Source organism: Cheilinus undulatus, linkage group 8 (assembly GCF_018320785.1).
Source record: "Cheilinus undulatus linkage group 8, ASM1832078v1, whole genome shotgun sequence".
NCBI lineage: Eukaryota > Metazoa > Chordata > Actinopteri > Labriformes > Labridae > Cheilinus > Cheilinus undulatus.
Window position 1 is genome coordinate 41,033,000 of NC_054872.1, and position 17,552 is coordinate 41,050,551.

Sequence of the window (17,552 nt, forward strand, 5' to 3'; positions counted from 1 at the left end):
CAGTAGGAAAGGCGAAGAAGAATTTCTTCTTCTACAGCAAATTTTCGGTAGATTTGACTAGTGGGATGATGTTGTCAGAGCAGTTTTATTCAGATGAAATCTACGCTGCATGAGCACACACATCCTAATTGGATCGTATCTTTTAGCGTCCATGTAAACAGGGAAGTTTAAATCTCTGATCAGCATAAATTCAGTAAGATTGTGAAAAAATGCTCATTATTAAAGCTGAGCTCACCAGAACAGAAAAAAGCAAATAAATAAACACCTATTCTAAAAATCTGGATATTTTGGACTTTAAAACTTTAGCCTGTATTTTCTCTGCTGCTGAGTTGACTATCACACCGCCTCTACCAGTCTTGTGCATACTGCATCTTGCATCCATGTGTTTGTTTTTGAGGATGTGTCAAACCGATGCGGGGCACACGTGACTGCTGTGATGCGTACATTTTGACAGCAAGTATACCTCCAGCTTTATCTGGACTGAACCCTTCCCTACTCAGCTCCTAGCTTTGGACCAGTCTGATGTGTGTTATCTTTCATGTACCTTCACAGAGCATGGCTCTTCTCATGTACAAGCTCAGCAGATATTTGATGAATGCACTACTAAAAAAGAGTTGCCCTAACACTACTCCTATGTCTGTTTCAAAAGCTGCTAAAAGTTTTGATCCTAGCTGTACTCTGTAGTCTCTTACATAAACTGAGCTAAGTTAGGGGGTTTGATTTGTCTGAAACAGCTTATCTTTTCTTTCTTCTTGCCAGGTTGAAAATCGTGATGTGATGTGTTTGTGATGTGGCTTCAATTCCAGATTTTAGCTATTACTTCTGTCAATAAAACCCAGCTGATATCAGATCTTGGAGACTCGTACCAAAACTAATTTTAGAGGGAACATTTCACAGATTGCTGATTTGGCAGCTGATAAAATGAATTTTTGAGCTGAGTAAAAATACATCCTTAAATGTAGTGCATTCTTTTTGCAGGGATTTGACTTTTTAAATGCTACTCTGAAGGTTGTTTTAACTTAAGTAAGAAGGAGAAGTCAGACTTTATTAATGCCACAGGGAAGAATCAGTGTTTTGACTCTGTTTTTGAACATAGCACACACACATAGACCAGGAATACACACACATCTCCAGCTATCAGACCCTAATTCCACACTTTGGTGCATGCGGGGCTAAAACTGGTGACCCTCTGGATTCTAAAGGTCTGAGCTGCTGCCTCCCTAAATGAACAAATTCAGACATAAATGACATGATTACACACTGTCATCCAGTTTTAGCATGGCTTTGATGCAATCAAGCTACCTGTGACTGCAGAGAGAGTTGTAATCTATGGATTCAGAGTGCTTTGAATGAAACAGTAATTAGAAATTGATGTATTGATCGAAAATATTGATTCAATATCATTTATACACATTTAAAACTCATTATCTGCTAAAGCTCTGTGGGTTCCCAATCTATGTCAAGCCAAGGTCCCTCATATTGAATTAATCCTCCCCCCTTTTTTACATTTATTTTTCAAAGATTGCCACAGAAAAAGAACAGATTTTTCAGTAGGCAGTAGGGTTAATCACTTACACAGTCTATGCTGCTTTTGCAGATTTGGTTATTAATCATAATGTCATAACCATCCAAGGTAGACCTAACACAAGCTGCCTAAGTGTGAAATGACAGAGGGCACAAGTTCATCCACCATCAACTTTTTTGTTTAAAAATAAAGGTTATTGCAATCTTGGAAAAAACAGCTACACTACTCACAGTCCCAGAGTGTCACAGCAGCTTCTCTGGTTTGTACAGCCACTTTCACCCTGGAATTTTGACTGTCCTACTGTTCCTACTGAAGTGAAGTCATTTTTTAAATACTTCTACTTGAATGGGGAAATTTACTTCAAAAGCCAGAGCCACCAATAAACACAGGTGGTCACCGTTAAAAGGATATTTCAGTATTTTTGAAGTTTCATTGTATGAGACACATAGCAGTAGTAGTGTCATTAGCCTCAAGTAATTTCAGTGAGCATTGCTCCTTTAAAGCTCGAGTATGTAACATTTGATGAGAGCTGTGTAGAATCAACTCTACTCCCCCTCCCTCCCTGTTCTTCTCTGTGTTTGAGCTCCGTAGCTCCGCCCCTCTTCTCACATTGCTCCTTGCAGATGTGCATTTCTGCTGAATCGAATACTGACGGTGACAAAGCTCTCATGGAGTGATTTTGCTCTGCTTTTCCACTGAAATCAATAGCTGTGTTACAGGCAAAAAAACACTTCGTGTCAGCATGAACAAATTCTACATGGGACAGAACACCGCTGGTAACGCCGCCATTGTATCAACTTCTCACTGAGCTGAGAGGCAGAAATGCACCTACTGCAGCGGCCAATGGGAACGCTCCCTCTGACCTGAGCCGTGATTGGCTGCAAGTAATAGCCTCCTCATTGGCTGGAGCATCGTCCCTTGCTGGTTTTCCTCAAGTGAGAGTGCAGCGCGAGGAGGAGCGTGTTATTCTGTTAGATGGCTTAAATAACAAAACCCTGAGGGGTTGTGTTGTTTTTGTGGGCGTACAATACTAAAAATAAATTGCTTACTACAGCTTTAAGAAGGACTCGCTGGTTATACCAGTCAGGAACCTAGGCTATACAGTGTAACAGATGGGTACAGGTTCTCTGTAGAATTTAATGAGTTTTTGGTAAAAATAGGCCACAAAACAATGCCGGCTAAAACATAAGCAATATTGAAAGCTTTGGAAGAATTTTATTTTTTACCCAGAAAGCTTCTGTGTTTTAGCCACTATTTTACAGTGCAGGCTTTGGCTACCGGTGCTCTACGTGCTCTTGCATTGCAAAATAGTAAAAAAACACAGAGGCTTTCTAGGTAAAAAAAAAAAATCTAATTCTTCAAAACAATTGATAGTGCATACGTACCAGGAAGTCCTTCTTAAAGGAGGACCACTCACTGAAATCACTGGAGGCTAATGCCGCTACTATTGCTATGTACCTCATACGACTCAACTTAATAAAAAACTGAAATGCCCCTTTAAGCTTTGTGGTGATGAAATCTGGCACCACAGACCCAGCCTACCTCAATGTCAGCACAGAGCTTTTATGTGACATCACACAATTTTTGAACTACCCCCTCGCAGGCAAGACCTTCTCCCTACTGCTCTTCACTATAGTGAAATTTACTGTCTCAGATATCACCCACGTTTAAGCCAGTTTTATTCTTTAAATGAAAGAAAGTTGTTGTTCATTGACCTAAATACAACAAAAATGCATGAGAGCCCATATTTTTTAGACAGTCCTCTTGATGGCAGTGTAAGAAGAAGGGTTCCTCTCTGCTTTAGACATACCAGTAAACATTATTGAAGTAAAGCTTGTCTAAGACTTTTCTGGTTTTAGTCATTTAAAATTGTATCCCAGGTACTGTACTGAAAAGTGGCAGAAAATTTACAGTTTGAATTAATATCTCAGTTTCACCGCAGTTAGGTGATGTAAACATGCATCTTTCTGAAGATATGGAGATTACCCCCTTTGCAGCTTTAACAGCCTCCACTCTTCTTTGGAAGCTTTCTTCAAGATTTTGGAGTGTTTCTGAGGGAATTTGTGGCCAGTCATTCTGTAGAGCATTTATGAGGTCCTTGCTTTGTACACTGGAGCACACTCATGCTGGAATAGAAAACGACCTAGCCCAAGCTGTTGACTCAAAGTAGGAGGCATGGCATTGTCCAAAATGTCTTGGTATGCTGGAGCATTAAGATTGTCCTTCACTGGAGATAAGGGGCCTAGCTCAAACCCTGAGAAACAGCCCCATACCATTATCCCTCTTCCACCAAACTTCACAGCTGGACTAATGCAGTCAGGCAGGTAATGTTCTCCCAGCATCCGCTTAACCCCGACTCACCCATCTGACTGCCAAATAGAGAAGCATGATTCATCACTCCACAGATTCATGCTCCACAGTCCAGTGTTGGTGTGCTTTACACCACTCCATCCAATGCTTGGCATTGAACTTGGTGATGCGAGGCTTGCATGCAGCTGCTCGGCCATGGAAAGCCGTCCATGAAGCTCCTGTCACCATGTTTTTGTGCTTACATTAATGCCAATGGTGGTTCAGAATTCCTTAGTGATGGAATCAGAGTGTTGGTGACTTTTACGCACCATGCACCTCATCAGTCATTGACCCTGCTCTCTGATTTATGTGGTCTTCTGCTTCCTGGCTGAGCTGCTGTTGTTCTTTAACACTTCCGCTGTTCTTTTTTATTCTTTTAAGGAAGAAATGTCGTCAAGTTTTGATGAAACTGACGCTTAGCAGCATCCACGCTAATCTCTTCTGCCATTAATGCACCGGCCTCTTGTTGCTGCTCGCTTACATAACGACTCCACAGCGCCTGGAAGTACTGCCCCTTGTCGCTGATTGGTCCTGTCACTCTCTAACCGGGCCCAAACGGTTCAGACAGGAGCTTTGCAAGATGGATTCACCAGTGAGAAACAAGGAAACGGGCGTATCCCTCTGCTTAGCAAAGTTACTTTCTAATAATATCACAGTTTACTGTGGAATATCCAGCAGGGATTAAATTTTACAAACCGTCTGCACCTAGCAGACGACTAGAAAAGCACTATACAAGCTCATACATTTATTATAGAATCATTCAGCTGCTTTATGATTATGGCTCTGTTGTTCAGTTTTCTTGAATTCAGTAGATTTGGCATTGGCAGGCTAGCCTTTCCCTTCATTTCCTCCCACTTAGCTGACTGTCTGCTTCTTATTTACCGTACAGACATGGTTGTGGCATTTATCTTTAAGAATTGCCTTCTGCAAGAATGCCAATAAGTGTATTTATCAAAATGTCCCACTTTTCCTTTAAGGGACAGTTTAATGATGCAGTTAAAAAAAATCTTCCTCTTGTCTTTGTTTCAGGGCCAAGTGGTGTTTGACGCTCAGGGCTCCAGGATGGCAATGACTCTTATCGAGCAACTGCAAGGTAAATACTCCCAGCCTGTCCTCCCCTCTGATGTTGTGTTGCAGAATCTGGTCTGAACTGTAAATGTCACTCATTTATCAAAATAATCACCTCTGACCGTGTTCATCATGTATTGATTGTTGCTCTCGGCTCATTTCTCGCCTCCAGTTTTTTTTGGTGTTTTTATTTATTTTTGATTATTTATTTATTCCACTACCTGGTCGAAACTTCCTGTAATGGCACATGTGAACGGTCTTGATTCAGGAATGTGTTGACTCAAAGCTTTGCTCTAATTGGGCACAAGCCTTCGTTTTAAGCCGTTTCTGGAAATGGCATCCTATTTGTCACCGGTGACTTAATGAGTTTCCTCGCACTGGATAAGGTTGAGGATTATTTTCTACCTCTGTTCTCTCCTGCGTCCTAAAGGATGAGAATTTATAATCCTTCCCTCTTTCCCCCCTCGCGCTCTGTCTCATATTTCCTGTTGTGGTGTCGAGGTAATTTGACATCCACAATGAGGCGACCTGACTTGCATCCCTGAATCACTGTGGGACCTCATCAGTATTCCCGGTCAAGGCTGCCTCATAAGCTCCTTTCCCCCCTTTGCTTTCTCCTTCTTCTCCCCTTGGTACTTCTTTGTTTGTCCTTCTTTGTGCACCTTTTCAATTCCTTTATCCCTTCATTGTGTTTATATTTCTGTGCCCACTCATGCGACTAATATGAAAACACAAGACCGATAGAAAAGTAGCTTAATGATGGTTGTATGAATGTGAATGTTAATCAGTTCTGTCAAGTTTTGTTGCGTTATTAAAGATCAAAAACACCAGGGGAGGAAATGAAATTTGCAGTCAGTGCTAATTAAACTTTCTCTTTTCTGCTTTTACTTCTCTTGCTCACTGTTTATTTCTACTTCAATTGAACAGGTGGAAGCTACAAGAAGATCGGCTACTATGACAGCTCACAGAAGAACCTCTCCTGGTTCGACAACGATGTTTGGATCGGTAAGACTGAATCATGATTTCCACCCTGTGTATTTATGAGGCCGTCATGAGTCAGTAAGGTCACTTAAAAACCTCCTCAGCATGTCTTTATTTAACCCTTCTCACCCTTAAATGATATATAATTATGCTGGATTTTTCTCTAACCACTTGTTTGGGTGAAGCTGGTTATTTGGCTGCTGACGCTCTGCTTGTAATAAGCCGCCTTCACACTCAGCATCTTACATGTGTAAAAATGTTGGCGCAGCATAAGCACAGTAATCAAAATAAGGCAGCAGCTACGTTTGATTGGCTAACCCGCCCACAAGTGTTTTTAAGTCAGTAGGGACCCCGTCTATGTCAAAACGGAGACAACTGCACCTCCCTTACAACGCCTCCTCACCCCAGTGAGTTTATTGTGGGCTATAGCGCTCTCTTTAGCCTACATTTATTTACATTTTGCAAACAAGCAATACTGAGAGTATGCTGAATTAGCATTTAGCAGTTTATGTTGCATTGTAACCAGGGAAGAGCAAACAACTAACACAGGTTAACTTTTAGTGATAGAACTTATAAATGTGTTGATTTCAGGGCAAGCTCTGCAGCATGACAAGTTTTCTTCTGTATTTTATGAAAATAAAGGTGCATCTCAAAAAATTAGGATGTCATGAAAAGCTATTTTTTTCCTGTGATTTAATTCAAGAAGTGAAACTGCCATTTATTCTAGATTCATCATTACAAAGTGAAACGCTTCTTTTTTGTCTAAAATGATGATGATTACAGCTCACACACATTTAAAAAATCACTATCTCAAAATAAACTATCTCTGGAAAATTGTGTTTATTTATGCACTTAGTAATTTGTTGATGCTCCTTTTACACAAATTACTGCATATTTGTGATGTGGCATGGTTGAGTCTTGTGTCTCTCATCTTCCTTTTGCGGTCCCTAGAGCAGCCTTTCCCAAACTTCAGAACACTGCAGTCCAATTCTAGACCTGAAAAGTTTCTTGGGCCAACCAAAAGCCCTCATAAACCAGCATGAGGCTCAAATATGTACCTTTTTTGTATGATAATTTTTTCATAAACAGGGACTTTCAATGCAAATACTTTGCCAGATAGTGTTGTAGGGTCACAAAGTACATTTAATGAGCTACTGCCATTTATTTTGTTTAAATCAGGCATCTGCAAAGTCACTTAAACTTTTTTTTCCTAATGTTCATCTCTGTAAATATACTTTGTGACCCTGCAGATTCTTCCCAAGTAGTATAATTTATTTGAATAAACTGATAAATTCTTAAAACCAGGAAGTGCGTGGCATAGTTTAAGTTTTAAAGAGTGTCACTGGTTAATCCAGCACCAGCTAAATCATGACACTAGTTGTATGCATCAGATTAAATAAATGGTAAAAAGGTGACAAGAGTTAAAACTTCAGGCTGTTTTTTGTTACCTTGACACTTAAATTGATAACAGGTAATCAAGTATTTTATGATAATTTCAAACAAAATTCTTAATTTGATTTCTATGATTTTTATGTATTGTAAATTACCTTAAGCAGCCCATCTACAGTACCTCTGGGGCCCACCAGTAGTCTCCGGCACACACTTGGGGAGCACTGTCCTAGAAATTCTCGTAACCTTGCAAAGCTAATAGATTTGCAAGACTCTGTAAATCTAGCAAATCCGTCAGAAAAGCTCCAATCCACAATGCTGTGCCAAAAGCGAACACTGTTTGGACTGCTCTGTATATTTATGTACTAGAGAATCTATAATGTTTTGGCTTATCGTTACTGCTATCAGGTCTTATAGGATGTAATGTCATTTTATGATATTACTGGAGTAAAACATACATCAGTTCTTGCAACATAAATAAAAGCACATCAGCATTGACACAAATGTGGTACCTCCAACTGTTGGTATGGAGAACAAAAAGCCTCCGCCTGTCAGTAGCATGCACTCATATCTTTAGCTTCAGCTGCTGCCGGACAATTTCTTTCTTCATCCGCTCAGATACATGCTTAAAAGTAGTCCCAAAGTTTAAAGCAAGTCCCTTTAGATAGAAACATGAATCCAGTGTAGAATTGAAGTTAATTAGTGGTCATATATGATGCGTTCCTTTAACCTCAGTGAACTAGGCGGCTGTATCCTGTATGTCATATGTTGACATGCCACATAAAAAAAAGGAAATTCAGTTTTTGACTTCAATAAATCCAGTCGTGACAATGAGGAACGTGTTTGTATTTGAGGGATATAAAATAGATATCAACCTGAATCATATGTTTAACTGAAGCTCTACCCAGTTTAGACCACTTGTGTTATAAATATTTGTCATCATTTTGTCTTTCCACCAAACAGGAAAGTATAGATAAGGACTCAGATTGATAAGGGTATCAGTATCATTAAAACTGATCTCCATCCCTAGTAATACTACTGTCAGTGAAACAGTTTCTGGTAGTTTTGGCCTCACTGTTTGTAGGTGCCAAGTCCTGCTGGAAAAGGAAATTGGTGTCTCCATAAAGACTCCAGACTTGATAAAGCACTTAGGATCAACAGCAGCAGATGACATGGCACCTTCAATCATCACTGACTGTGGGAACTGAAAGATGGATTTCAGGCGCCTTGATTCTGTGCCCCTCCCATCTTCCTCCAGACTCTGAGACCTTTTTTATGAATGAAATCGAAATTCACTTTCATCTGAAGACAGGACTTTAGACCACTGAGCAACAGTCTTGAAGTTTCTCTTTGTATGAGATGAATCATGAATATATAGAAATTTAACTTTCTGAAGTACGTCATGGTAAAAAAATGAACTTTTGAATGATATTCAAAATTTTTAAGATGCACTGGTTTAAGATGTTTTGTTTGCAAGTTATGTTGGAGTTTTTCAGAGTGTAAGCCTCACTCTAAAATTATGTTTGTAAAAAGGTTTTTTTGGTCACTTCTGCCCTGATGACAGCAGTTTGATTTTAAGGCAAACACAAACAGTGAAAAGAGTGGCTCATGAAAAAAAGGTGCAGGTCAGAACGAAGCTGCTGATTAGAGCTGCAGAGGACTGAAAAAAAAAGTCATTTTCTGCTTTCAAATCTAACACCCCTCTAGCATTTATCACACTGGGTCCAGCCCTCTAACAGCAGCTCTGACACACAAACAGAAGTAGAGGGACAGCACAGAGAGAGTAACAAGTTTTCTCACAAATAGACCGCAGTCACTTAAAATGCCGTTTAAGTGTGTGTGTTTAATCTGCGTCATCAGCCCTGTGATGGTAACTACTTATTAAACCAAAGCTCAATGTATGGAGCTGTGTATGACTCACACTAGAGGCGGCCATATGATATGGAGTTTATGTCAGTGTTTGTTTCTGCTTGTGGCTGTTATAGTGTCATTTTGTGATATTACAAAAATAAAGGAACTGCGCATTTAAATTAGGGTGTAGTCAACCAGACAAGAGTCAGAGCAGTTTCAGGGGAGTTGAGGACATTTTAAACATTTTTTTAGTTCTTCTGAACACCCTCTGTTTTGCTGTTCTGGAAATGGAGTTATCCATGCCTTTATGGAAGCTTTTCTAGCCTTGGTGACTTTCCAGGGCATTTAAAGATTAAATCCACACATATTCTGTATCTCCTAAAGTTTAACATCTTTGTTTGTCACATTTTCAATACAATATTTTTTATCACTTCTGCCACTTGCATCTAATGCCATCTGCCATATTGTTTTGTCACATGGGCTGTGACAACCAATGGTAGGCTGTTCTGTGGTCGTGTCATGCTTTGTCAAACTGTGCATGTCTTTATTTTCAGAGCTATGCAGAATTATTGAGGAGACAGCCTGAATAGTACATAATGGAGAACAAGAGAGACAGAGAGGCTGCAATGTGGCCCTCTGTGTCACTGCAGACAGGAACTGCTGTGTACAATGGATTAAACTAAACCAATTCAAAGAAGTGCAAGGACTATTTTGTTAATATCAGGGTTGCTTAAAAAGTCCTTAAAAAGGATCCTTAAAAAGTCTTAATGTCTTACCTGTGAGAGGTGTTCAGTTTTAAAGGGCACATTGCCTAAGATGTGTCTATCCACTCTGTTTTGTAGTGTTTTAAGTTATTCTTTTATGCATATGTTTATCCATGCTACAGTTAACAGCATTTACATCTGCACTGCCTGTACATAATCTATGTCTGTCTGTGTGTGTCCGAGACAGAAACAGCAATCTGCAAGCAATCCGCACCACACAGACTCTGTTGACAGACCATTTATGTAGCCATGGTGCATGGTAAAGAAGGCGAAGGTGCTGGTGATAGTGGGAATACGCTCATTTGAAATCTCATTTAGAATCTGCCTCATGTAAATAAGCATCTGCCTCGTGAGTTGTATTACGTGAGTTGTATGGTGGCTGCAGAGTCATGTGCATATTTACATTTGACAGACAGCAGACACACGGACTGAGCTCTGTGTGTGGGCGTTCACTGGGTTTTTAGAAGATGCACTAAATTTGCTTAAGTGATATCAGGAATATTTTAATAGATTAGTCATGGGAAATATAAAAACTGGCAGCATTGCATACTTCAGGTCACATAATTAACTGATCTTGGAAGCAACTTTTAGACATTTGTGGAGTTTCTGTGCTAGAATGATAAACCCTTCAGCCCTACCAGTGGTGTTCAGTTTATTGCAAATGCTCCTTGGACTCAGCCACCACGGTGCTTCAGGAGTGCTAATTTCAAAGCAAAGTGAGTGAAAGTGCTAAAAGCTTTTACACTACCTTTATTGCCCCTATGAATTTTGTGTCACAGTCGCTGCTGCAGCTCTAACTGCTGACCATGTAGAAAAGTGGAAAAAATCAGCTGCCAGCATGCATTATTATGTTTTTGTAACTGTCTCTTCCAGCTATCTCTGCTTTTGTCTCTCCTTTTACACCTCACATCTGAAATCCTCCAACCCAGAGAACCCTGATAAGATTTTGTTTTTACATCATTCTGGGATTTGAAGAAGCTCCAGCTCACGTCACATGGACCAAAAGCATCTCTGACTCCTGCTGCCTGTATTCTAGTTTGCTGTGAAAACCTATTACTGCTGATTTGCCTCAGACGCCAAGACCAATTCAGCGGCTGTTTACTGGCCCTGCCCTCTCTGGAGAGGTGACATACTTGTGCCTGGACAGAGTGTGCCACTAATCAATCCTGCACGCCTCGGTGGCCCTCAGAGAGACGCCTTTTTTTAGACTTTTAAAGAAATGATTTGTTGCTGGGGCGTTGTTGAACCGAGAGGAGGAAGTGATTCCAGGTCAGCTGCATTGGCGAGGGACTGGTGACCTGTATGCATGTATGCAACGTGTCCTTCAGCGGGCCGGCTGCCAGCTCTTTAGTTTGGCTTGTTGCAACGTGAAGGGGTCCGTGTTAGCCCAGATAAACACACTGGACCTCATTTACCTTGATCTTCCATATGGTTCATCTGAAATTTGCTCTGAAGAAAGTTCCCAAAAGAAGCCTGAGGTAAAATCATGGACCCGGCCTTTAACTGCAGAATAGTTTGCAGCTGTGCTCTTAAATTGTTGAATGCCGTGTCCTTAAAAATGGAAGTTGTTTCTTCTTAGCAGGTTATTGGCCTTCTAGTGACCAAAGAGAGGCACTAGGCTGCAGGACTGTGTGCACACAGAGATCTCACGTGACTGAAAGGAGGAGAGAGAAGTGGGGGAATGCTCTAGAAATGACCATGCTGCAATATTTCTAAAATGGATGAAGAAAGTGAACAAAAATGAGATTATATATCTTACACAGGTGCATCTTAAAAATTAGAATATCACAAAAAGTTTTTTTTTCTGTGATTTCATTTAAGAAGTGAAACTTCAATATTTTCTAGATACATCCTATACAAACTGAAATATTTTAAGACTTTTTTTTCTATTTCATTGCAGCATACAGCTCGGAAAAAATCAAACATCCACTATCTCAAAATATTAGAATATCACAAATACGAGTCCAAAAAAATTATTTATAATACAGTAATGTTGAACTTCTGGAAAATTCAACTTATTTCTGCTCCCAATAATAAAGTGCCGTGAAAAAGTTTTTGCCCCTTATCTGATTCCTGATTTTTTTGCATGATTTTTTTGGCCTGAACTGCCCATTTAAGGTCACACCAAAGCATCTCGAATTGATTTAAGTCTGCACTTTGACTTGGCCACTCCAAAATCTTAATTTTGTTTTTGTTTTGTTTTTTTTTTGAGCCATTCAGAGGTGGACTTTCTGATATGTTTTGGGTTGTTGTCCTACTGCATAACCCAAGAGTGCTTGAACTTGAGGGCATGAACTGATGGCCAGAGGTTGGCCTTCAGTGATTTTCTGGTAGACAGCAGAATTCATTGTTCCATCAATCACAGCAAGTGGTCCAGGTCCTGAAGCAGCAAATCAGCCCCAGACCATCACACTGCCACCACCATGTTTGACTGCTGGCATGATGTTCTTTTTATCAAAAGCTGTGTTATTTTTACGCCAGATGTAACGGGCCGCACACCTTCTAAGAAGTTCAACTTTTGTCTCGTCAGGCCACAGAATATTTTTCCAAAAGTCTTCAAGATCATCAAGATGTTTCTTGGCAAATGTGAGATGAGCTTTCGTGTTCTTTTTTGTCAGCAGTGGTTTTGGCCTTGGAACTTTGTGCGTCTTTCTTGTGGTTGATTCATGAACTCCGACCTTACCTGTGGCCAGTGAAGCCTGCAGTTCTTTGGATGTCGTTCTGGGTTCTTTTGTGACCTCCTGGATGAGTCTTCGTTGCACTCTTGGAGTCATTTTGGTTGGCCGTCCACTCCTGGGAAGGTTCACCACTGTTCCCAGTTTTCTCCATTTGTGGATAATGGCTCTGACTGTGGTTCGCTGGAGTCCCAAAGCCTTAGAAATGGCTTTGTTACATTTTCCAGACTGCTAGATTTCAATCACTTTGTTTCTCAACTGTTCTTGATAACATTCACAGCAACAATCCGGTTCTTTTTCTCCGTAGCCCATGTGAGACACTTAAATGTTCTCTATGGTTCAGGAGTGGCTTGACACTAGGGACACATCACTTGTAGTCCATTTTCTGGACACGTCTGTGTGGTGATCCACTGACTCCAGCCTCAGTCCGCTCCTTGTGAAGCTCCCATAAGTTCTTTAGTCTGCTTTGTTTGACAATCCTCTGAAGGCTGAGCTCATCCCTGTTGCTTGTGCACCTTTTCTTATCACATAACTTCCCATGAATCTGTTTTGATACAAGCTCTGAGAACAGCCTGCGCTTTAAGCATTGACCCTCCTAGTGAAGAATGACAGTGATTGTCTTGTGGAAAAACTATCATGTCAGCAATCGTCTCCATGCAGTTGTACACACTAAAAAAGACTGAGAGAATAAAGGCTTAGGAAACTTTTGCAAATTGGACTTGCCACAATATTCTAACATTTCAAGAGTGGATTTTTTGTTTTTGTGAGCTGCAAGCTGCATTTATTAAGGTCAAAACAGTTAAAGGTCTTGAAATACTTCACTGAATTAATAAAATTGGATGTGCTTTTCGAGCTACAACCAGATGAATTGGATACATGACTCATTCAAACAGAGCTGTCATCAAAAAAATGGTTGCACTAGGTCAAGGGCGAGTTTTTTTAATATGCAATATTAAAAACAAAACAATATCTGTTATTGAAATGGTCTTGAGAATTGAAAAGTACCAAACTTTTCGTCATAAGACATCAGAGAGGAATAAATGCATCAGAAGTTGCATGCAAACTTCTGCACACTGTCTAGGTTGCATTAAAACACCAGCAGTGTTTTAGTAACTGAAGTTACCAGTGCTTCTCTGCAATTTAGACTGTTTGCAGGAATTTTCCTATTTTTTATAATTGAAAACAAGACATTATCCAGTATTGAGTGCCAATTTTCCTGTTTTTTTTTCACAGTGGTATCAAAACAAGTGTCAAAATTATTTGACATTTACAAGTATCATATTAAAATTCTTCTATTGTAACAGCCCTAAGCTAGATGAACCAGAGAGCTATTACAGACGCTACTGTCTTATTTGATTTATCAGGATTGATGTGATTTGACAGGATATTTGCTGTAAAAGCTGCTGCTCTAAACGATGCAACTTTTTAAAGAATACTACAAGCTGTGCAAAATCAGTGTTGCCAGCAAGGTATGTCATCATAAAACTCTGGAAAGTACAGTTGTAGCTTGAAGGATCATGTAAAAGAGGTAATGGCTACATAGTAGTACTCTGCATGTCTGTATCTACAGTAGATCTGCAGATACAGACTTTTTCATTTCTCTAAAAGGTGACAGTCCTTGTCGTCAGATATCTGTCCATCATGGCTGCCATCAGTAGCTTTGGATAGCTGCTATGTTCCTTGGTTGAGTGGCTGTGACTGAGGTATCTGTCATCTCACCAAGGTTGACCAGGCTTATTTTGTTTTCAAAATTGTGAGATATTTTCAGGCTTCTTGCCTTTCTTTGGAAGGAAAGTAGATAGGATAGGAAATTGGAGGGAGAGAAATAGGAGCCACAGGTCGGGCTTCAACATGGGCCGCCCTCTTGGAGGACTAGTCTCAGTATATGGGGCACCACCTAACCTCTAGGCCATCAGCGACAGTAAATTCATAGTTCATTGTCTTGAAGTTAAAACCAAACATTGCAAAACTGATATAAAAACTAACATTTTGATCATGCATTCATAAATGGTATTTGATAATAAACAGTGCATAGTTGACAAAACACAGTCTCTGTGAGCAGATTTTACATAAAGATGTAGACTCTTTACACATGGTTTAGCATGTTATGTGTTCTGGCTTCATGGTTTTGTTATTCATTTGTAGTCTGTGCTTTATCGAACAATCATGTATCAGCTGGCTATGGTGTCTACAAGTAAAATATTTAGTGTTGGCAAATAAGGTTGTCAGAATTTTTCAAACTTTTTTGACACCATGTGCCTTAAATAATACAATATTCATTATTTTTGCAATCAAGAGTACCAAAAGTACCAAACTTTTGAAAAGAAAAAAATACATTTGCATTTGTGTTTCAACCTAAAGATGCTGTGAGACAGCATGTAGTGATGGGTAATCAAATGAGAGTGAGTGCTGTTGACATAGGAATAGGTGGTGTGTCCCACTTTGCCACCTCACCAGACATACTGAGAAATTCCCCTCTGTTCCCAGAGGCAGCCAGATAATAGACCATGATTTACCCCCTTCAAGCAGATCCTCCTGTGTGGTTAGAGTTTTTTCTTACCGATCAGCAAATCCCAGATAAACAATAACCAAAATTGGTGTTAATGTTGTGACCTTCTTGAAACACGTTGAAATGATGTAAAGCAGAAAAAATGCTCCTGACTGAGGCCTACTGAGTTTGTCAGAGGTGACTAGTGTTTACCTCTTTTTGGCCTTACGTCCTCCTTTTGAGCTTGATTTGGACTTTCTGTTTACCAAACAAAGACACATCCCTCTGACATGGGCTTGTTGAGAGGAAATGAGTAATTTCCTGTTTTCTGGAGCTGACTCAGCCCGGGAAAGTTTATAGATTTTTTGTTTTTCATGCCTGATGTGCAGCACACTGACAGGGTGGAGCAGATATACAGGTCTGTGTCTTAACCCTCCCCGTTTGTTTTCCTGCGTGTTTACCAGGAGCCTCCGTGCTTCACTTTCTCACTCCCTTCGCGGTCGCCTTAACAACCACTTCAGCTCTGCTCTCCTCCTAATCGCTGTGGCAACTGTTATAGAGCTGGATCTCCATGGCAACACCTTGTCCTGATTCCTTGATGAAGGACGGAGGTTTAAATGGTTCACATCCATTTATACACACTGCATTAAGTACTAAAATGTTACTCTTACATGGTGTTAAGAGTCTTTGTGCATCAGAAAAAAAAAATGTCATAGTGTTCTTCCGCTTTGAACGAAGTGTTTTACGCCTGTTTTATAAAAAAGATACATGAATCAAGACTGTCAATAATTACAGAGATTAAAATTAGATCAAACTAACAGAAATACCTATGCCCTATTACCTAAGAACAGAAATGTTTCAAAGAAAACTTCTCTTTTTTATGCTTTCCTCTCTCCTTAAAGCTTTCAGCCTACATTACCCAGAGTGCAATTCAAAAGTTAACAGAAAAGGCAACATGGCTTTTTGTAAAGCAAAAAAGCACATTTCTTCAATGTTGAAATTCAGCTTGATTTAAAAAGTAATACAATAATAATGTGAACAGATTAACCGTTTTAAAAAGCAGCAGAAAATGATTTGAAATTTAGCAACATTTCATAGTTCTGAAGTTGAGTTTGAAAATAAGCTTCAGTCTTGTTTGGAAATGAAGTTTTTTGCCTTCCTGCCACATCAGGAGTAACTTTAGGACTGTATCAGACCAGTATTAGTTGTAAGTTTGTAAAGTTTACCTATGCTGTTAAAAAGGCCTCCCTACATGCAAATAAGTCTGACATTTGAAAGATTTAACTAATAAACAACCAAAACAAATCATTTAGGAAACCGTTTATTGTAACATATAACATATTTATAATAGGTTAGATTATGTATTTTGGTGAATGTTCTTAATGATGATTGATTGTCCTCCACTGACTTTATCTACTCATTTTCTCTCTTCCATTCACACACATGCATGTCTCTGGCTCCTCCTGGTGTCTCTATGCCCGTGTGATCTTTTGCCAACACTCCTACGTTTATAAAGGTTGAAGAGTTTCTGTCGTAATCTGCACGTTGACTAGGTTTATTTACGAGCATAAATAGTGATAATAAATATCGCCCATAGCGCCAGGCGCTATGAGAAACATGCACGCAAGGAATAAAAGGACAAAAGGGATCATCCACCAGTTTATTGATCCCTGATGATTGAATGTTAAAATATTAAAATGATCATCAGGTGACCCGCGGAGGGGCCGCTCAGTCATGTACAGGAACTGATCCCCTCAGATATTCACGGCACACCTGCCCCCACACACCTGTGAGGGACCGTGTGTATTTCTGCCTGCCGTGGTGAGAAGACCAGGAGGGAGCTGGTGCGGACATGAACCCACTGTCGCTGATTCTGACCAGGTTTCCCACCAGTTTGTCAGTTTGCAGCATTTTATATGGGGGGTTTTCCTGCATTACAAGTGTCAGACTTGTAACGAGAATTTAATAAATTGTGCGCAATTGCTGCAGTCTCACACCGAAATGCAGCACTCGTGTCACTATCTCAGATGTTAAACAAGCGGGACATCGGTTCATACACAACTTTAGAGGATAAATCAGTTGGAGAACTCTCTCTCATGATACTAAGTGACCCTCTGACACAGAGAGGAGGGGGCGGGGCTCTCTGCTCAGTGAGTGGTTTGCTCAGCTCTGCTCGTGTAATCAGAGGGAACGAGCAGAAAACCAGGACTTAGAATTAAATACATTAATATTAACAGGATAAATAACTTGGGGCTATTTAATTTGTTTAATAAAAGGACCAAGTAAAAACCTGCTCTCTAGGAAAGTTATTCTTAAATGACTTCTGTTGTGATCTGGGGCTATATAGAAAAAACAATTACATAAAATTGACTCGGCATTCAAGGGGGGGCGGAGGGTGACGTTGGCAGGGCGGGCGCCCTCCCAATAGAATGGCAGGGGAAACACTGAGCTTACTTCCACTG

The 17,552-nt window shown here is 40.1% G+C and overlaps 1 protein-coding gene across 3 annotated transcripts in view; it reads left to right on the top strand.

Moving 5' to 3' along the window:
* Positions 1 to 17,552, top strand: part of gabbr1a (gamma-aminobutyric acid (GABA) B receptor, 1a) — a 212,514-nt gene that overhangs the window by 135,700 nt on the left and 59,262 nt on the right. For all 3 annotated transcript variants that reach the window (XR_005992204.1, XM_041793190.1, XM_041793189.1), the window contains exons 14-15: positions 4,904 to 4,967; positions 5,870 to 5,947. Coding sequence is in view for 2 of the 3 variants with exons in the window: in XM_041793190.1 (XP_041649124.1) it covers positions 4,904 to 4,967; positions 5,870 to 5,947 (142 nt within the window). In the remaining variant the exon portion in view is untranslated. The remainder of the gene's footprint in view (positions 1 to 4,903; positions 4,968 to 5,869; positions 5,948 to 17,552) is intronic.